The 21,884-nt window shown below is 46.5% G+C and overlaps 2 protein-coding genes across 6 annotated transcripts in view; both read left to right on the top strand.

Moving 5' to 3' along the window:
- lyst (lysosomal trafficking regulator) overlaps positions 1–8,967 on the top strand; it is a 93,810-nt gene extending 84,843 nt beyond the window's left edge. For 4 of the 5 annotated variants that reach the window (XM_084460122.1, XM_084460123.1, XM_084460126.1 and 1 more), the window contains 10 exons: positions 222–439; positions 1,462–1,692; positions 2,004–2,193; positions 2,468–2,604; positions 4,029–4,127; positions 5,041–5,180; positions 5,876–5,973; positions 6,135–6,291; positions 6,502–6,573; positions 6,839–8,967. In XM_084460122.1, coding sequence (XP_084316248.1) covers positions 222–439; positions 1,462–1,692; positions 2,004–2,193; positions 2,468–2,604; positions 4,029–4,127; positions 5,041–5,180; positions 5,876–5,973; positions 6,135–6,291; positions 6,502–6,573; positions 6,839–6,977 — 1,481 coding nt within the window. In that variant the 3' untranslated portion in view covers positions 6,978–8,967. Of the gene's footprint in view, positions 1–221; positions 440–1,461; positions 1,693–2,003; positions 2,194–2,467; positions 2,605–4,028; positions 4,128–5,040; positions 5,181–5,875; positions 5,974–6,134; positions 6,298–6,501; positions 6,574–6,838 lie in introns of all 5 variants that reach the window. The other variant, XM_084460125.1, reaches the window with a different exon arrangement.
- A 2,532-nt stretch (positions 8,968–11,499) lies between these two features.
- Positions 11,500–19,065, top strand: gng4 (G protein subunit gamma 4; the record flags this gene model as incomplete). Its single annotated transcript, XM_084451189.1, has 2 exons — positions 11,500–11,598; positions 18,937–19,065. 2 exons carry the CDS (start codon positions 11,500–11,502, stop codon positions 19,063–19,065), a joined length of 228 nt encoding a protein of 75 aa, XP_084307315.1.
- Positions 19,066–21,884: the final 2,819 nt, after the last annotated feature.

A 21,884-nucleotide genomic window follows, 5' to 3' on the forward strand; every position in this document is an offset into this window, starting at 1 on the left:
CTGTCTCTCTCCCTCTCTCTTCTCACCCTAATTCTCTCTCTCTTTTCATTCTAATTCATTTTTCTCTCTCTCAATCTCCCTTTCAACCTCACTTTATTTTACATGAGATCAATCTCTACAATTTCTAAAGCCAACACATACTTTGTGTTGAAGCTGAAGTGTGAAATCTCTCTCTCTCCCTCCCTCTCTCTCTCTCTCACTCTCTCTCTCTCTCCCTGCAGGCTTTGACTTCGGGGTGCGTCAGAACAGCGAGCGCGTCAACCACGTGAACCTGCCCCCCTGGGCCCGGAACGACCCGCGCCTCTTCGTCCTGATCCACAGGCAGGCGCTGGAGTCGGACCAGGTCTCCCAGACCCTCTGCCAGTGGATCGACCTGGTGTTCGGGCTCAAGCAGAAGGGCAAGGCCGCGGTGCAGGCCATCAACGTCTTCCACCCTGCGGTAAATGACTGCTGCCGGACATCCGATTAGATTGGATCATATTAGATTACATTGTCTTTATTGTCCAATTTGGAACATCACAATCACAATAGCAAGACTAGCAGTGTCTCTTTGGGTTGTGGCTTGTGGTAGGGAATGAGGCACTAGTAAATCTAACAGTAGAGAATACAGGGGATCCCCCAGGTCATGGAATTTGATGGAAGTCTATTTCAGACAGGCCAAGTCATGGAATATCAGGGAATTTTGTTTATGGCATGTAGGGCTGCACAATTAATCGGGAATAATCGAAATCGCGTTTATGACCTCTGCGATTAACTAATCGCAAAAGGCCACAATTAATGTGATTAATAATTTTGCTTTGAATTGAGTGTGCTAGGACTACACGGACGAATCACAGGTGCTTATGCTGTCTGACCAATCACATGCGTTCCCGCTGAGTGCGCAGTGCGCAGCAATTTCACTGAGAAGACAGATAGCAGTAGGTCAAGACAAGTGTCACAAGAGTACCTGCAGCCGTGAGTAGTGAAAAAATTAGCGAAAACGAGGTCAGTGAGTTAGTAGCAAGAAAGGGATCAACGTCCGTGATTTGGGAGCATTTTGGTTATTATATATTAATATTATATATTAAATATTAATCGCAATTATTAATCGCAATTACCATTTTGAAGCAAATAATCACAATTATTATGTTTTGTCATAATCGTGCAGCCCTAATGGCATGTTTACATTTTAGTTGCCATTTATCAAAATGTAATATTTTCCATGCAGTGTTTTTCTTTATCAGGTCATTTCATGCATTTCCTGTTTTGCGTGAGGGGTTGTTATCGTTACTTGATTTTTTTTTGCGTCCATTTATCCCCTTCCCGATCTTCAACAGTTTTTCCATTTCCGTTACAGGTCACGGAAATTCAGCTTTTTAGTCATTGAAAGTCAGGGAATTTGTCATTTGACTTGGAGTGGAATATATTGGGTGAGTGACCCTCATTGCCTGTCCACCCCCCCACCCCCACCCCCACCCCCAGACCTATTTTGGCATGGACGTGTCTGCGGTGGAGGACCCCGTGCAGCGGCGGGCCCTGGAGACCATGATCAAGACGTACGGCCAGACGCCCAGGCAGCTGTTCAGCGCCTCCCACGTCAGCAGGGCGGGGCCCCGGCTCATCATGGAGGGGGAGCTGCCGGCAGCCATGGGGCTCCTGGTGCAGCTGGCCTTCAGAGACACGCGGGAGCAGGCCAAGGAGATGGTCTACCCGGTGAGGCCCGCCCTACGCCCACGGAGGACCGTGCCGCTGCTGTTTCTGTTCGTTTGCTTGTTGCATGGAAAAACACACACCAAACACACGCTGGTGTTTCTGAATGCGCCTGCTCCATGCTCACGCTCCTCCTCCTCTTCCTCCCTCCTCCTCCTCCTCCTTCTCCTCCCTCTCCTCCTCCTCCCTCCTCCTTCTCCTCCCTCTCCTCCTCCTTCTCCCTCTCCTCCTCCTCCCTCCTCCTCCTCCTTCTCCTCCCTCTCCTCCTCCTCCCTCCTCCTCCTCCTCCCTCTCCTCCTCCTCCTCCCTCCCAGAGTCCTCTGCCGTGGATCAAGGGTCTGAAGTGGGGTGAGTACGTGGGCTCCCCCAGCGCCCCGGACCCGGTGGTGTGTTTCAGCCAGCCCCACGGCGAGCGCTTCGGCTCGCTGCTCGCCCTGCCCACACGGGCCGTCTGCGGCCTGTCGCGCAAGTTCTGCCTCATGATGATCTACAGCAAAGAGCAGGGTGAGAACCCCCCCCCCCACACACACACACACACACACACACACACACACAGATCCTCAACTAGCCTCATCAACCCGGGGTTAAAATGGCTGGTATGTTTTTTCACTTACCAGGTAAAAATAATCTGGCTAGTAAGTTTTTTAATGCGCTGGTAAGCCAAAAAGTTAGTTTTAAACCCTGGCAACGTGCCTGGGACTAAGACGCTAAGACCACTGAGCAGTACCCTCACAACAAGCACAGCTGAGCGGACACCTGCCTGCCGTCTCCCCTGCAGGCGTGAGGAGCATGCACAGCACGGACATCCAGTGGTCGGCCATCTTGAGCTGGGGCTACGCAGACAACATGCTCCGGCTGAAGAGCAAGCAGAGTGAGCCGCCCATCAACTTTATCCAGTGCTCTCCGCTGCACCAGGTAAACTCATAGGGCCTTGTCTACGAAGGTTTGCATGTATAAAAGTGTGTGCAAATGCTTTAATACCCGCAAATAAATGTGAAAGGTGATCTATGAACGGTGGCATGGAGGATTGCATCCTTCAAGTGCGCAAATTTGCACGCTCTATCCTTTACTTTTGGCCGAAATTAATATGTAATAAGAGACATGCCTACCCTAGCGTGCAAAATATGGGAGGAGAAAATGCAAATACATAATTGTAGCACACGCTCAGTGACTTAGCAACCCTGAAAGCAATTTCAGTGATGGTGATTGTGTTTGCTATATAATACCTTTGAAGGGCAGGTAGTAATTCCTTCATTGTGAGGAACTGTGCTCTCTTCTCCAAGTTGCGAGATGGCGACTTTGGAGATGGCTGGCTTATAGGTAATAAAACTATTATTACGTTTTGCAAAACTTTTTGTTTATCAGAGTCAGGCTTCACATAATGTAGGCAACGGTTGGCCTGTTGAACTTTTATAGGCTGTCAAATAGGTATATATTCTATGCTTTTTTCCCCAGGTGTGGGTCAGGACAAATGAATGGGTGTGTGTGAGCCGAGGGAGGGGGAATCCAGTCTCGTTCTCCTGATAAGTGTGTCGTTTAAGGTTCGGTTAACGCTTAATCGGTTAACATTGTCCATTCTTAAACAGAACCAAAGCATCATCTCAGTTCATATCTCATGTTCCTTTTTAGGTGATAGAGCGTATCTCCTACAGCCCTTCCTCATGACTCCAGTTCTGTACCCAAACACTGCTGGGGAGCGCAGATACAATGCGACCCATATCCGCACGAGGAACATCATTGAGCGCACCTTTGATGCGTCAAATTTGCTTTTGTGTTTTCGTTGCTCCTCTTACAACACGCAAAACCCTTCATTTAAATAGGGCTGTCTTCGCACTTTTGCACTTGTTGTCATTCTCGCAATTGTCCTTGATAGATCACCTGCAAAATGCATTCCAACTAAACGTGCAATCTGAAGGACTGCCAACACAAGTCTGTGCTCTTTATTTGGGATCTTATTAGATAAGGGCCTGAGAGTACCACCTCTCTCTATCTATCTATCTATCTATCTATCTATCTATCTATCTATCTATCTATCTATCTCTCTCTCTCTCTCTCTCTCCACTGCACCATGTAAACTCATACCATCTCTCTCTCTCTCTTTCTTTCTCTTTCTCTGACAGCCTATTAATCTGTAAGAAAGCATTTACTCTAGAGAACCTTAATGATGGACCCCACAGCACCCTCTAGTGAAAGAGGGAATATTTTAAGCATTAAGTCACCATTGAGGATTCCCTAATTACTTGTTAAGCTAGTCATTCTCTCATTTTCTTTATCTGCCTTAATCCCCCCTCCTGTCTCTCTCTCTCCCCCTCCCTCCCCCTCCCTCCCCCCTGCCCCAGGTGACCAGCTGTGCCTGGGTGCCCGATGGCTGCCAGCTGTTCACGGGCAGTAAATGTGGAGTCATCACCGCCTACAGCAACCGCTTCACCAGCTCCACGGTGAGTTTCCATGGTGATGCCTCCCCTCCTCCCTCCTCCTCCAAACGTTCCCGCCTCCACACCAACGCCCACACACCATGCATTACCCCCCCCCCCCCCCCGCTCCCTCCCAGACAAACCGCTCAGGGCCTCCCCGCCAGGCGCCATTAGTCATATCTCAGCTGCCCCAGAAACACTTGTTCCTCCACGGAGCCCACAGGTGGGGTGGGTTCTGGGAGTCCAGCTCAGTCGCCAGAAAAATGGACTGTTCTGTCTTTCAGCGCCGGTTCTCCCTCAGTGAGGCGAGGTCTGACTGAGAGCAGCCTGGATATACTGACTGAGAGCTATCCCTCCATCTCTGTTCCTCTCTCTCCCTCTCTCTCTCCCTCTCTCTCTGTTTCTCTCTCTCTCCCTCCATCTCTGTTCCTCTCTCTCCCTCTCTCTCTGTTTCTCCCTCTGTTTCTCTCTCCCTCTCTCTGTCTCTCTCCATCTCAGTTTCTTTCTCTCCCTCTCTCTCTCTTTGTTTCTCTCTCTGCCTTTCTCTCTCTCCTCCTCTCTCTCTCTCCTCCTCTCTCTCTCTCTCTCTCTCTCTCTCTCTGTTTCTCTCTCCCTCTCTCTCTCTCCCTTTCTCTCTCTCTCTCTCCCTCTCTCTCTATGTCTCTCTCCCTCTCTGTTTCACAGTGTGATTCATAAACTGGTTGCGGAAATGATCCTGAGCCTTACTCACCATCATCATCATGTGTCTCACGGGCTTCTGTGTGAACTGATGAAGCACCCAATGAATGGGTGTTTTGTTCTTGGGTAATTCAGCGATGGATTATGAATCATTCATCATTGAAGAAGCCCCTGCTATATCTCCATAACTGACTGTGTACAGTGGCTACTCCTGAAGGCAAACCGTGTGTGTGTGTGTGTGTGTGTGTGTGTTGTGCAGCCGACAGAGATGGAGGTGGAGGCCCAGGTGCATCTGTACGGCCACACAGAGGAGGTGAGCAGCCTGTTCGTCTGTAAGCCCTACAGCATCCTCATCAGCGTCAGCAGGGACGGGACCTGCATCCTCTGGGACCTCAACAGGTGTGTGTCTGTCTGTGCATGTGTGTGTCCGAGTGTGTGTCTGAATGTGTGTGTGTGTGTGTCTGAGTGTGTGTCTGAGAGTGTGTCTGAGAGTGTGTCTGAGAGTGTGTCTGAGTGTGTGTCTGAGTGTGTGTATGTGTGAGCATGTGTTTGAATACTTACTTACACTGTTAAGCACGTTGTGTGTATATATCAAGTCGCCAAGTCTTCCTGAACCCTGGTTGTGTGTGTGTGTGTGTGTTATCAGGCTGAACCCTGGTTGTGTGTGTGTATGTGTGTGTGTGTGTGTGTGTGTGTGTGTGTGTGTGTGTGTGTGTGTGTGTGTGTGTGTGTGTGTGTGTGTGTGTGTGTGGGTGTTATCAGGCTGAACCCTGGTTGTGTGTGTGTGTGTTATCAGGCTGAACCCTGGTTGTGTGTGTGTGTTATCAGGCTGAACCCTGGTTGTGTGTGTGTGTGTGTGTTATCAGGCTGAACCCTGGTTGTGTGTGTGTGTGTGTGTGTTATCAGGCTGAACCCTGGTTGTGTGTGTGTGTGTGTGTGTTATCAGGCTGAACCCTGGTTGTGTGTGTGTGTGTTATCAGGCTGAACCCTGGTTGTGTGTGTGTGTGTATGTGTTATCAGGCTGAACCCTGGTTGTGTGTGTGTGTGTGTGTGTGTTATCAGTGAACCCTGCTTGTGTGTGTGTGTGTTATCAGGCTGTGCTATGTGCAGAGTCTCACCGGTCACAAAAGCCCGGTGACGGCGGTGTCGGCCAGCGAGACGACAGGGGACATCGCCACGGTGTGCGACTCAGGTCAGGACTGCTTATAGCGGGCTTATTCTGAGGTCTGCCCGTCTCTCCTGCGTGTTTACAACAGGTTTATCACACGCAGAGAAGCCTCAGCATCTTTCATGTACAGTACAGTGGTCACGTGATCAATGTGCCAGTCTCTCTCTGGGTTTTTGTGTGTTCAGTGGGCGGCGGCAGTGACCTGCGTCTGTGGACGGTGAACGGCGATCTGATTGGCCACGTCCACTGCAGAGAGATCATCTGCTCTGTAGCGTTCTCCAATCAGCCAGAGGGAGTGTCTGTCAATGTCATCGCCGGCGGCCTTGAGAATGGTGTGGTCAGGTAAGCGTTACTGTGCGTGCGTCTCTCTGTGTGTGTGTGTGTGTGTGTGTGTGTGTGTGTGTGTGTGTGTGTGTGTGTGTTCTATTCTTAATAAGTGTATACATGGTATTTACATAGTAATTACTAGTAACTACTCTGTGATAAATAGTAGTTACATAGTAGTTAATGAACTAATCTCAGACCACATCTGTCATTTGAACCAACCCACAGACTGTGGAGCACCTGGGACCTGAAGCCCGTGAGAGAGATCACCTTCCCCAAGTCCAACAAGCCTATTATCAGGTACACCTTGGAGTGGTCATGCCAGAATAATAAAAAACAAATGCTGAAACGTCAAAGTGCAGAGCTGCAGTCTCTGTATGAAAAGTGCTATACATAATAATAATAATAATAATAATAATATACTATTTAATAACATGTATTATTATTATTATTATTATTATCATTATTATTATCTTGCGTCTTTATCTGTCCAAGTCTCAGAGTTAAATTTTTGTTTTTGTACGGAATCTTGTCCTGAAATGCTCGTTGTCTTGCGTGTGAACAGCCTGACGTACTCGTGCGATGGCCACCACCTCTACACGGCCAACAGCGAGGGCACGGTGATGGCCTGGTGCCGGCGTGACCAGCAGCGCATGAAGCTGCCCATGTTCTACTCCTTCCTCAGCAGCTACGCAGCGGGCTGAGGTCTCACCACACCAGCCTCTCCACCAGCAGTCCCCTTCCCTCCCGGCCCTGGGACCAGGAAGTGTGTGCATGCTCCAGACAGACCCCAGACCGCACCCGCAGACCCCACCCCCAGACCGCACCCACAGACCCCACCCCGCGCCGCAACCCACCTTAAGCCATTCCCATCCAAGACGACTGGAGCAGAGGCGCTCCGTTGATCAAGCAATGATATGAAAATAGTGTTATGTGTATATATATTTATAGATATACTGAAGTGGAGTGGGAAGGCGGGATGGCAGGTTTGCCATAGAGAACATTTCCAAAATGGCTTTTTCCAAGTGTTATTATTATTATTATTATTATTATTATTATTGGTCTTGATTAGTTTTTTGTTTGGTTTTCGGTTTGGATTTGGTTGTCATGTACTGATCCTTGTTGCTGTCCTGAGAAGCTGCTACTGTCTGGCCTGTACTCCAAATCAATGCAGAACTCAAATTTCTGTTACATCAAAAGTAGCGTCTTGAGTTCTGGATCTTGACTCTTAATCCGAACACCCATGTCTCTTTAAATCTCCAGTCAGAACTTTGTCCTGGAAGAAGATTGTCGTCTGTCTGCGTTGGCCTCCTTACACTGCTAACAGTCATCTATTTATTATCAATGAAAGCGGGGGGAAAAATCCTCTCTCTGTTGTTTTCTGCTATTGTCCTGCTTGGTGTTTTACTGTTTTACTAAACATTTCTCAAATGCACTAGAGCCCAGAGTGACGCTTCACAGCTGGATCAAATCCAGAGGTGAAATCAATGGGGGAAGGAGACAGATCAAAGTAGGAACTGGCGTCTCCAGATACTGCATGCTGGGCTCCCCACCCCCTGCGTAAATACAGTTGAATTAAAATGCAGTGTTACACTTAAGGCCAGAAAAATTCTCTGAGTTCAGAACCAGAGAGGGAGTTACCTGTCCCCTCTCATCCCAGCATGCACCTTGCTGAGCCAGCCGGAGCCATGTGGAGGCAGTGGCTCAGCTCTTTAAGTCTCTCCTTGGCACACACACGCTGGCAGGGATTACAGCCCAGGACACGTAATCCCCTACTCAGATGAATAATCTTTCACACACAATTTAATTAGTTAATCACTTACACAATCTGGGTGCAGGTGATTTGGTCTCACCCGTCTTTTGAGCCTGTGAGCACATTTACCCACACTGAGACTTGGTAGGACAGACTGACTCACTCTCAGGTATACTTACAAACGTACACACAACGTTGTCTTCTACATTCCCTCTGCACTAGTGTAACTGGTGTCTGTTGCCGTGAGTGAAATGACGTCTAAGCACTTTTAGTTATGATTGGTTGATTGGATTGCATTAATATTTCTATGGGAGATCAATACAGTATCCGTAACATCTCCATGTCTATCCTCCGTTTTACATTTCTGCAATGTGTTTAAGTTTACTTTGCCTTTGTGTGCGAGTTCATAACTGCAAGCCTTCTCTGGGTCTACGTCTTACATTTTACACATGTTGATGTTTACGAGAAAGGGAAAGTCGCTGTGTGCTGTGACAGATGGGATCAGCAGGCTAAACGCAGGGAGATGTTACTGAGATTGCTCCAATGATGTTTACAGTAATTTCTCGTGAGCCTCTCTGGCCTTCCTTATGTGTGCACCTACATCACCTCCCTAGCATCTCTCTCAAGATGGGCCCTTCACACCACATGTAACATGGAGGTTATTTGATGAAGGGCACATTTAACCAGGAGAACTTCTGAAAAGTGTTATTTGTTGTGTTATAGAGAAAGGCATAATGATGGAAGGATGTTCTTTTTTTGTTGAAAATTTGATTAAGCTATGCTTAATTTAAAATGATTGTTTCCTGGTTACTGAAGCTGCCTGTCTATTCATTACTCCCAGTGGCCTGTCTGACCTGCCCTTGTAATTTGGAATCAAGTGTAGAAGCCTGGAAAGGACCTTTTATGGTTTTGTCTTTTGTATATCTGTATGGACGAACTAAGTGATCAGTATATACTACATATATAAATATAAATATTTAAGAAACTTCTTTTGTCTCTATTTTTTGTATTCTCTATTTTGACATGATAAAAACATGAATACTGCAGTGCTTTTAAAGAACAAGTAACATTGGAGCTTTATTTGGTCACTGTTGTGGTCAGCGACATTCATTAAGATACAGCATTCATTAAGATACAGCCTGCAGGGTGTGCAACTGCAATTACCTGTTCTTCGATGGACTTAACACGGACGCCCAACGATGTCACGTCTGGTGTAGAATCGAACAGGGAAGCCTCGGAGTCGCATGTGCGCCCTGCAGCGACAAGCGCAAAACAAACGAGCAGCGCATCCCATTGTTGGCCAACACAGGGAACGTGGGACGGGAGAAGACTGTTCATTTAGATATTCATGACTACTACCAAAACGATTGATGAGGTGGGATTTCTCGAGCTTAAGTGTCAGCAAGTATGTGACTGTCTGCATTTAGACTACAGTGCCGATGTTTCACAACGTTCGGTCCTCATCTTGAGTGGTTCCTGCCCCATATTTCCTCGTCATAGTGAGGTTTCCCCCCGCTGTATGCGTAATTTCTCCAGGTCTCGTTGTGGTGGTGGTAGATTCTCATCGAGGTCTGGCCGTGTGGACTGTGGACAGAGCATCCTCGACCGGAATATGCGTAAATGCACGGCGCATTTTGGGGCGAGAAGCGGCACAGCACGCGGCTGAAGCAGCATCACCGTTATTCACCGTCAATAATAAATAAAAACAGCCGCGGTCAAGACGAACGGAGCGGGGTTTCCTCCACCCTTGCCTCATTCCGAATTTGACAGATCCCTTTATTGGGTGGAGTCAACCCGGAATTCTCAATATTGGAATCACATTTCAGGTAGGCGGCTTCGCGTAAACATTATTTTCCCTTCATATTCGTTTCTGGCTGATGGGATATATATATAGGCTATATGTATAAATCTATAATAAATTGGCTATATATATTTGTACGTAAATGTTTGCAAGCGAAATAACGGATGCTCGTGCTAAAATGTTATTAGAACCATTCGGGGGTTTCCTAGCATTTATACCTGCTAAAACAATTTCAAGGGACTCCAAAATACTCGCTTCTCGCATTCTCTTTTTCTACAGAGAATATTGAATGTTTAAACGCGACATACCTAGAACATTTCATGCCACAGTACCCAGCTGTACCGAGGAGGCTATGTAGTATCAAAATATAACGGTACAGTAGGCTACCGTTATATTTTGATACCACATAGCCTCCTGTAATTCCCTGTAGAATATAGCTCGACCCCCCCCCCAGTCGACGCTCATGATACACGGGGCTGTGGTGACGGTGTGACCGAGGCCTTTTTGTTTGTTATTAATTGGTTATTATAAGCAGGCGCGACCTGGAAAATGAATTCCACTATAAAACATAGTGTTTTTTATATCACTGAACCCCGCGGTAGTGTCAATGCCAAGCATGCGCTGGTAGGCCTATTAGTTGCATTATAGACGGAGACTGATCTTGCCATCAGAAAGACGCTGCCGCCTAACTGATTTTGATACCAGTAGAAATACTGAAATTTCAGGCAACAGTTTCGTTAGTTAATAGGCTCATGACATATTTGCTGGCCTTATGGTGAGCTGGATTCATGATGTGTGTGTGCGTGCGTACGTGTGTGTGCGTGCGTAGCCTACGTGCGAGCGGGCGGGCAGGCGTGTGTGCGTGCGGGCGTGCATGCTTGTGTGTGAGTGTGAAGCATCCCACTGGAGTTGAACTGTTTATTTTCTAAATGTGAACATTCAGTCTATCTGCCTGTAAATTACTACCTAATAAACATCCTAGTAGTCAGAGGGACCAGTGCTCATCAGTATTTCTGTTGTACCTTCCTCAGGGACCAACCCCAAAGTGGACAGAGTGGACACAAGTGATCAGTGGGATCAAGTTGAAGCAGAGAGATGTAAGGAATCATGATATACAGTCCAAAATAGCAGCAATGTATTTTTTTGCCTATGTATTTTTGATCCTCTGGTCGCCACCAGATGGGACATGAGCAGGTATGAAGTGCTAGCCTACATGTGTTCATAGTCATATATGAATGAGGCGGTGAGCTGGAGGTGAAGTGCTGAACTCAGACGCTGACATTGCTTACCAGCCGGCAGCAGTGGAAAAGGTGTGGCAAGCTTTCTCTGAAGCCCAACAAAGCACTGATCAGGCAGTGGCCCTGAAAGATCATTCTAGGAGAAAACAGAGGGAGGGAAACATTTAAAGTGATCATGTTGAGATAAGTGGGCACCATCTAAATCATAGTGACATTGAAAATCTCCTCAGAGTGGTAGTGTATGTGTGTGTGTGTGTGTGTGTGTGTGTGTGTGTGTGTGTGTGTGTGTGTGTGTGTGTGTGTGTGTGTGTGTGTGTGTGTGTGTGTGAGGAGGAGGAGGAGGAGGGGTGGGGGCGGTTCTGTGGTCCGTATGTGAGACCTACCAGCTCCATGTCTGTAGTGTGCCCCTCTCTCTCTACGCCCACAGGAACACCATGAAGGACGGCATCGCCAACAACAGCACAGCCAGCATCTCCCAAGCCAGGAAAGCAGTGGAGCAGCTGAAGATGGAGGCCTGTATGGACAGGATAAAGGTTAGGCCCACTTGTGTTTGTGTACGTTAACATGTTACATTACATTACAGTCAGATGCTTTTATCCAAAGCGACTTAATAATTGCATTTAATGTAGGAAGTCAGTGTACTGCTACTTACCAGAACTCAGAAGTGCATCTCCTTTATAAACAAGTGACTAAGAGCATAATCTAGTGCTAAAGCCAAAGTGCAAGGTAGCAAAATAAAAGATATAATAGGTGCATGTTGTACATTTGTGTGGGTGCAATTGTAAATGTGTAACAGGGTAAGTTGCCTCGCCGGAGAACTGCAGTCTATTCTGTTGAGTACATAACACGAGTTGGATTACTTGAGGGAAGGTTACGCATGATCATGACTTTGATGTTTTATGTGATGCATAATTTCGCTCCGAGTTGTGTTTTCTTGTGTCACTCGTTCGTTTGGCCCATGTAAAGGAATAGTCCAGGGAGGGACACAAACCTGTGATGTTGCGCTCGCAAGTCGGATGTGCTAGCAGCTTAGCAGCTATGCCAAGAGAGCTATTCCTCTCGGCAGGGTCATTAGCTCATCCTTTATACTAGGGAAGTAAGCTTCACTACTCAACGACTACTCTGCTTTAGTCTCCTCGTTACACATATTCCATATTCTTAACAAGTGTGGTAACCGCAACATGTTTTTAATTTTAATGTGAGTTTTTGTATCTGCCTATATACAATACAATTGAACAGATAGCTCATAATCAAAAGTATTACAAGGATCCCCTGGATGTTACTTACTGACTGTATGATGTTATCTTTGGTACTGTTCTGATGAAATGTCATTACTTATCGTTGGCAAATACAAGGACCAGATTAATGAACTTGCTTTGGACGTTCAGATATTGAATAACTGAATGATATCAGACATCATAATATTGTTGTTTTCTTTATTTATCCTCATAGAAGACTTGTATGGCCAATGTTGAGGACATTCCATTTTCTTGATATTACATATTACTAACAAGTTAATACTGCTCTAATACTGTACAAAACACAGGATTATATCTTCTTTAAGACATGCAAGTTGAAAACAAACTGACCACCACAATAAAGTGGAAGTACTGTACCCTCTGTTTCACCTTGAGAAGGCCTGACTCGGTGGTCTGAGATCAGGTTGTTCTACTGGATAAACATTTTGACTGGACATTTATACTACTGTAGCTTCAGGACACAATGAATCTATGTGTCTGTAGCAATGAACACTTTTAAAGATGAATAGACACGGTAGCTTCAGTGTGAGCATCCTAGCGTCAGACAGGCATAGGAAGTGAGGGTCGGTGTCTGTTTCTGTTCTGAGTGTGTGGACGTGGAGATGATACCGTATACGCTGGTCTGCTTTCAGGCCCGGGAAGCATTGTGACTGGATATCTGCTCCTTGTGACTGGATATCTGCTCATTTTTAGCAGAGCAGATGGTGAAAGTGGCAGAGCGCACAGCTTCTCCACAACGAAAGGTGAAGGTTGAGGAGGGCAGTGTGCTGTTGCTCATCTCTCTCTCTCTCTCTCTCTCTCTCTCTCTCTCTCTCTCCCTCCTTCCTTCGCCCTCTCTCTGTTTCTGTCTCTACCTCTCTCTGCCTTTCTATACCTCCCCCTCTGTCCCTCTCTCTCTTCTTCTTCTTGTCTCTCTCCCTCTCAGGTATAGACAGGGCTGCATTAAAGATTTTGCCACTCCCTCTGTTCTTACCTAGTCCAACACTTGGTTCATTTCGTATGCTTTTGCAGACTGCACACATTTCCCCGAACTAAATTGCCTTAGACTTGCACTTTTTCTGCTACCCTTTCTCCACCAACACTATTTATTAGGGCCCGAGCACACTGGCGGTGCGAAGCCCTAATGTATTTCGAAGGATTATTATTAGGGCCCGAGCACTGGCGGTGCGAGGCCCTATTGAATTTCGAAGGATTATTATTATTCTCCTTCTCCTTCTTCTCCCCAAACAAATGCCTTTTTGGCGGCCTAAACATCGATGAAAACGGATGAAACTTTGCAGATACATCAGACCCGGTGAAAAACGGATATTTCATTGGTGACGGAAATGGGCGTGGCAAAACGGCTCAAGAGCGCCCCCTGGAAAGTTTAAAATGGCGAGCCCCACCTTTCAGTTTGATGTAGGCGAACGAAATTCGGTGGGCATATGTATTTCATCGAGCCACACTTAAATGTCTCTTGGAGCTATACCCAACATGCAACAGGAAGGCCGCCATTTTGCTTTTAATGTGCCATTTTGTCCTTGTTTTGACCATTTCCATGCCTCGTACTTCGACGAACTCCTCCTACAGATTTCATCCGATCAACTTCATATCGGGTCAGCTTCATCTTAAGACCTTTGTGATCAAAAGTTATCATTGATAACTTGAGTGAGTTAATGAGTTTTCACCAAACACCCTTGCCGTGGCGCCCCGTCAAAGTTTGACATTTCGCCATAAAACACGAAGTCCTCATAACTCCTACATACATTATCCAATTTGTCCGATATATCTCACGCTTCATGACGGTTCTGTCCTGAACACATCTATGTGTCAGTATTGCGTCATACTTATAGCGCCACCTATTGGTGAAACAGGAAGTCCTCATAACTCCTCCATACATTATCCAATTCGTCCGATATATCTCACGCTTCATGAAGGTTCTGTCCTGAACACATCTATGTGTCAGTATTGCGTCATACTTATAGCGCCACCTATTGGTAAAACAGGAAGTCCTCATAACTCCTCCATACATTATCCGATTTGTCCGATATATCTCACGCTTCATGAGGGTTCTGTCCTGAACACATCTATGTGTCAGTATTGCGTCATACTTATAGCGCCACCTATTGGTGAAACAGGAAGTCCTCATAACTCCTCCATACATTATCCGATTTGTCCGATTTATCTCACGCTTCATGACGGTTCTGTCCTGAACACATCTATGTGTCAGTATTGCGTCATACTTATAGCGCCACCTATTGGTGAAACAGGAAGTCCTCATAACTCCTCCATACATTATCCAATTTGTCCGATATATCTCACGCTTCATGACGGTTCTGTCCTGAACACATCTATGTGTCAGTATTGCGTCATACTTATAGCGCCACCTATTGGTGAAACAGGAAGTCCTCATAACTCCTCCATACATTATCCAATTCGTCCGATATATCTCACGCTTCATGAAGGTTCTGTCCTGAACACATCTATGTGTCAGTATTGCGTCATACTTATAGCGCCACCTATTGGTAAAACAGGAAGTCCTCATAACTCCTCCATACATTATCCGATTTGTCCGATATATCTCACGCTTCATGAGGGTTCTGTCCTGAACACATCTATGTGTCAGTATTGCGTCATACTTATAGCGCCACCTATTGGTGAAACAGGAAGTCCTCATAACTCCTCCATACATTATCCAATTTGTCCTATATATCTCACGCTTCATGACGGTTCTGTCCTGAACACATCTATGTGTCAGTATTGCGTCATACTTATAGCGCCACCTATTGGTGAAACAGGAAGTCCTCATAACTCCTCCATACATTATCCAATTTGTCCGATATATCTCACGCTTCATGACGGTTCTGTCCTGAACACATCTTTGTGTCAGTATTGCATCATACTTATAGCGCCACCTGTTGGTGAAACAGGAAGTCCTCATAACTCTTACATACATTATCCGATTTGTCCGATATTTCTCACGCTTCATGACAGTTCTGTCCTGAACACATCTATGTTTCAGTATTGCGTCATACTTATAGCGCCACCTATTGGTGAAACAGGAAGTCCTCATAACTCCTCCATACATTATCCAATTTGTCCGATATAGCTCACGCTTCATGACAGTTCTGTCCTGAACACATCGTTGTGTCAGTATTGCGTCATACGTATAGCGCCACCTATTGGTGAAACAGGAAGTCCTCATAACTCCTGCATACATCATCCGATTTGCACCAAATTGCTGAAGCTTCATGAAAGTCACCTTCTGAACACATCTATGCGTCGGTATTGAGTCACACTTACAGCGCCACCTACTGGTGAAACAGGAGGTACTCATAACTCCTACATATGTTATCCGATTTACTCAACATTTCTCATGCTTGATGAAGGTCACATCTTGAACACTTCTGTAAGTCAGTATTGCGTCATACCTACAGCGCCACCTACTGGTGAAACAGGAAGTCCTCATAACTCCTACATACGTTATCCGATTTACTCAACATTTCTCACGCTTCATCAAGGTACCGTCCTGAACACATCTATGCATCGGTATTGAGTCACGCGTAGAGCGCCACCTACTGGTGACAGGAAGTTTCTCTCAGTACTGGACACCGAAATAGCACAGCCTTTAATTATCTTTGTTTTGCAGATTAATGTATTTTTATGCGTTTCCGTGCAGTCAACATACATACATCTCTGCCCTGTGGATTTCTTCCCAAATCGGCCCCAGAGATGCTGATGACGACGAGATAGGGGCAGGGGGTTGAGTGGACGGAGCTGACTGGGTCACCCCGACTGAACCCAATTGTTTTTCAAGACATACTGCTGCTGCTCGCTTGAAGCCTACAGTATCATGTCATCATCTGATTCACTAAGCTTCTCATGTGCTCAGGGAGTGATCGCCCCAGAGCTCAAGGAGTGGTACACTCAACATTATTCCTCGCCTGGACGGCTGCCATACGCCATCACTCTCACTCAGCCCAACAAAGGCTGCTTATATGAAGAACTCTCCTCCCCTTCTGCTGTAGATAGATAAACAAATCCTTATCTCCTCAAACCAGGGGCAGGGCAGGAAGTGTGTGTGTGTGTGGAGGGGGACGGGGCAGGATATTTTATTTGCGAGGGGAACCAGCAGACATCCAGACGACGGTGGAGAGCAGGGTGAGGACGTCTCCCGCTGATGAAAGGAGGAAGAGAACCTTTGAGGAACAGAGGGAATGACAGAGATCAGAGGGAGTAACGAGCCGCGGGGAACCAGGAGAACCGCCCTGTCAGAGTCGGTGGGTGGGGGGGGGGGGGGGGCAGAAGAGGGGCGACGGGGGAGAAGAGGGAGAGGCTGGCTGCCCTTGCTGATCCTCTAAATCTAACTGACGGGACTGACAGTGAAGAGAGAGAAACTGTATCCGTGGCGTGGGGGGCGGGGGTTGCGGGGGGTGCAGAGTCTCTGATTAGGGGATTGCCGTGCTCATTAATTGCCCAATCAAGCCAAAGGAATGTGATCTGGGCTAATTACAAGGGCTCTCCTCCCATCACGGGAGCACACTGTAATTACCACCAGTCTGCTCCTGGTGACATGGGCCCGTCTGGGCCTGGTGACACACCAAGCGCCGCCACTCGTCTAGGCCTGATGACACACCACCACTGGCGCTCTCTGTTCTCTTCTGAAACACTCCTGCTCTGCGTGATTATCCAAGCATCTTCACTTCATGAGTCATGATACAAGATACGGGTACCATGAAATGCACAATGCGCAATTGTTAATAGAAAGCAACATAATGTACACTTTCTAAAGGTAATGTAGCCCACAGGACATTGGACTTATACTGAAAGATAAATGAAATAATTAATTTGCCTTGTATATCGGCCCTAGGTAATAAGGGGATACTTATCCAGCCTGAACGCTCATATAAATCCTGATATTCTGCTGCAGAGCAACCATCAGACCCCTAAAACATGTGATACCTGGAACAGAGGGGAAAGCACCTCCAAAATAGTCAGAAATATCAGCAATAACATTTATTGTGTCACATCTTGCACCGTTTACATAGACTGCTTATCTCCTGCTAAGAGGAACCACAAGAGATTATTAGGAGATCAATAGTAGAATTCCACAGCAGAGCATTCAGAGGATGAGAATAAACCAGTGGTGTTTTTATTCAAACTCACATGATACTCTCAATCTTTGGTACCATTTTGGTTTTATATTTGTCTCTGTCCATCGTCCACCTTGTAATTTGTTTATTACTGCCCAGTCAGTGGCGGCGAAATCTGTTGTCCGCCCAATCAGATTCAATCCAGACTATGCGAAACAACAACAACCTACAGTAGCAACCGCTCCACCAAAGACGATTGTGATTGGTTTAAATAAGTAGAGTGTAATGAGTGAGTTCAGCCAGACCTTCTCCAGCGCTGGCACTGCGTCAACCAAGTGTGGAGATAGGTCTGGCTAAGTGAGACTAAGGGCAGAGGTAATGAGAACTGCAGAGGATCATAGGAGTTGTATTTTCCAGTGAGGAATCAGGTGGGTCACTAACACAGATGGCTCAGGCCACTCATCTCCCAGAGCCTCAGTCTTTCTTCTAACACAGCTGCTCCTCACCTCTCCCTGACTGAGCTACCCCCCCCTGACTGAGCTACCCCCCCCCTGACGGAGCTACCCTCCCCCCTGACTGAGCTACCCCCCCCCTGACTGAGCTACCCCCCCCTGACTGAGCTACCCCCCCCCCCTGACTGAGCTACCCCCCCCCTGACTGAGCTACCCCCCCCTGACTGAGCTACCCCCCCCTTGACTGAGCTACCCCCCCCTTGACTGAGCTACCCACCCCCTGACTGAGCTACCCCCCCCCTGACTGAGCTACCCCCCCCCTGACTGAGCTACCCCCCCCCTGACTGAGCTACCCCCCCCTGACTGAGCTACCCCCCCCCCCTGACTGAGCTACCCCCCCCCTGACTGAGCTACCCCCCCCTGACTGAGCTACCCCCCCCTGACTGAGCTACCCCCCCCTGACTGAGCTACCCCCCCCCCTGACTGAGCTACCCCCCCCCTGACTGAGCTACCCCCCCCTGACTGAGCTACCCCCCCCTTGACTGAGCTACCCCCCCCCCTGACTGAGCTACCCCCCCCTGACTGAGCTACCCCCCTCTGACTGAGCTACCCCCCCCGACTGAGCTACCCCCCCCTGACTGAGCTAACCCCCCCCTGACTGAGCTACCCCCCCCTGACTGAGCTACCCCCCCCTGACTGAGCTACCCCCCCCTGACTGAGCTAACCCCCCCCTGACTGAGCTACCCCCCCCTGACTGAGCTACCCCCCCCCCGACTGAGCTACCCCCCCCCTGACTGAGCTACCCCCCCCTGACTGAGCTACCCCCCTCTGACTGAGCTACCCCCCCCCCGACTGAGCTACCCCCCCCCTGACTGAGCTAACCCCCCCCTGACTGAGCTACCCCCCCCTGACTGAGCTACCCCCCCCTGACTGAGCTAACCCCCCCCTGACTGAGCTACCCCCCCCCCCGACTGAGCTACCCCCCCCCCCAGAGAGGAGAGGGTTTGACGTGTGTGTTCAGTGACAGCCTGCCACGCCTGGTCACCTCTTTTATCTCTCCTTCTCTCTCCCTTGTCTCGTCACATTAGGTGTCAAAGGCGGCGGCAGACCTGATGGCGTACTGCGATGCCCATATACGCGAGGATCCTCTCATCGTGCCCGTCCCCGCCTCTGAGAACCCCTTCAGAGAGAAGAAGTTCTTCTGCACCATCCTCTGATGGCCCAGCGGGTCAAGCGGGACGGGCTCAGGCATGGTGCTGCCTGCCGGGCTTCTCTGTCGTCAGCACACCTGAAGCTGCTGGCCAAAAGGCTTTGAGTTGAGGTTCTTGCCAGGAGGACACTCGCTGTTGTTGGTCAGCTCTGTCCTGTTGGCTGAGGGGGTCGGGCGGGAGCCAGCTACCAAACCTGGCAACCCAGCGAGTGTGTCCTGTCTTGTTTAATAGGTTTGTTATTGCTTCGTTATTAGAGAACCGCCTGCCTCAGTGCTTATTGAGATGAAATATGTTTCATATCCTTTCTTTAGTTGTGCTGGATTCGACATGCCTCAGGAAACAAAAAAAGTCACAGTTTGAAGCCTAATAATATTTAATTTACTATATATTTACCGATACCACTCTATTTTCTCCAATGCCCTACTCCAAAAAATCTTACAAATGTGTCTAATGTAAAAATCGGCTCAGATTCAAAGCATTTTTGATTTGGTACAGTACTACATTTCCAAAACACTTAATATTGTTCATGTGTGTCAAGAAGTCTGACTGACAGTAATACAGTGAAAGCGTAATATAATGTGAACTGGACATTGATTTAATTTAGTGCAACAGGATCGCCTTGCATACATTTTTTTATTGAGGATTGATGCTCCATTTTATCCACTCCAAAAAAACACACAGATGAAATGAGAGAGATTCATGCTTGTGTTATTATATGTCCACGCCCATGTCAATGTGTCTGACATTTTCCCATCCGTGACAATGCAGTTCCAGTGAATCTTACAACTGCAGATTGTAACATTTGTGAAAAAGCCATCTGAACTTTTAGATCTTATGGTCAATGACGTAAAGGTGTTCCATGTCATTCAGTACAATGCTGAGTGTCCCCTCGAAAAATGTACATTTTTCATAATCACAAGTTTATATATCCATGCATAGACTGGCAGAAATATAACCACACTCATTTTATTTTGAATACCACATTTTAAAAAAACAATCAGCATTACACTGAATGACATATATGTCATTGACCCCTTAATGTTTTTTTTTCTTATACGTTTTTCTTCAACTGCTTTATTTGTTTCCTGAGCTTGTTTCCTTTCACCTGTCCTGGAGTGAATGGCACGACCTTTGACCCCAAAGCCAAGTCAGAGGCCTGCATGTCTCTCTGCTCCTGAGACAGTAGATATTAGAGTGTACAGTCTGGTACCAGTGCCAATATCTGTGAGAGCTGTGTATTCTCTGCACTGTCATCCCGCAGGCTTTCTACATTATGTTGGTTTGTTTTTTTTCCACAAAAAAAGCACAATGTCAAACGTTTCCTTTACATGGTAGTGACTTAGCGTTTGCTAATTTTTACAATATTTTAAATTGTTATGATTATTCTAATTGTTATTATGAGTAGTATTATGGAATATCTGTTGCACAGCACTGACAACTACATGATGTAGTGCTACTGTACCTTAGCTTGTATGATACTTAGATAAAAAACATTTATAAAATGTGCAATTATTGATACAATTTGAGTATTTTTTAACAAAAAACAATGATAAGGGTCAGTTTACATGTTATGATCCCTTCTCTGTTTCAGGTTTTCTGCATTCGCTTTTTTATTTTATTTCTGTAAAAATAATCACTCTTGGTACTCCAGCATTCTCATTGATCACCATACACTTTACCCAGAATCCTAGTTGAAACTGAAGATACAGATTTTGCTCAAACTGTTTTGTTTGCAGAATATTCATGTTTTTCCTGTTTTATTCATCTGAGACTTACCTCAAGGTACTCTCACTAAGCTCAGTGAAAGGGTGGTGCCAAATCTGAACATGAAGTATGGATTTCATGGCTTAACATGAATTGTGCATGGATTTATTTCTGATTTATCACAGGGACAACTGAGAACATGTTATGGTGAGTAATATCGCCTCTGATGTAAACTTGGGTTCTTTTCTGCAAATTATCTTATAGAATGATCAGGATTTTAAACTACAGCTGTTCAGAAATATGATATAGTGTATTTGACAAGGGAAAGCGCAGGCTTTGTAAACCCCTGGATTGACCCCAAATTAATTAAAGGAAATGGCATATATGCTCTCTGTGCTTTGTTTTTATAAGGTGATGTTTACTTGTTTCAGTCGATGGGTTCAAATGTCTCCTCAGTTGGTGTGCAGGGGCGACCCCTTGTGGTTCAATAGAGAGTTTTACCAGACATACTGTGTTTGTCTTAATACCTCTATTATAAACCATTAGATCTTCTGATTTTTTTTTTTTTTAAATCTCACTCTACATGTCTTCACTGTGTTTGTCCTTCCTTGCCTTGGCTATGTGAAACATCTCTAATAAATACAGAAAAATATTGCCCATGTTGACAGAGCCTTACCAAGACTTATTAATGCCTCGGAAATAGTAGATTAAGCTCTGTGTGAATGGAGCAAGTTTAGATCACGGTGGGTTCATGCTTTTATTCTCTGAAATTCTTCAGCTGTGTTTGATTGAACTTGTTTGGTCGTCTGAAGGCTAATATTGCGAATCTGACTAGTCTCTCTAAACCGGTCTGTTTATGCGGCTATTAAGGTGTCTGTACCTCACACTGTGAGAAAACAAGGTAATCATTGAATCATAAAATATGTGGGATGAGATTCCTTTACCTCAACTTCATATGCATAGAACTTCATATCCCAGAAAGCATAGCGTCAAAGCTGCTGCACTGTCATTGGTTGTATGATCGCCATTACTCAACACAGGAGGCAGACATGAGATATTTAGAACAGAAATGCATTACAAGCTCACAGACAGAGCTATACTTCAGGAGGGAAGAACGCACA

Source organism: Borostomias antarcticus (assembly GCF_949987555.1).
Source record: "Borostomias antarcticus genome assembly, chromosome: 2".
Taxonomy (NCBI): Eukaryota; Metazoa; Chordata; class Actinopteri; order Stomiiformes; family Stomiidae; genus Borostomias; species Borostomias antarcticus.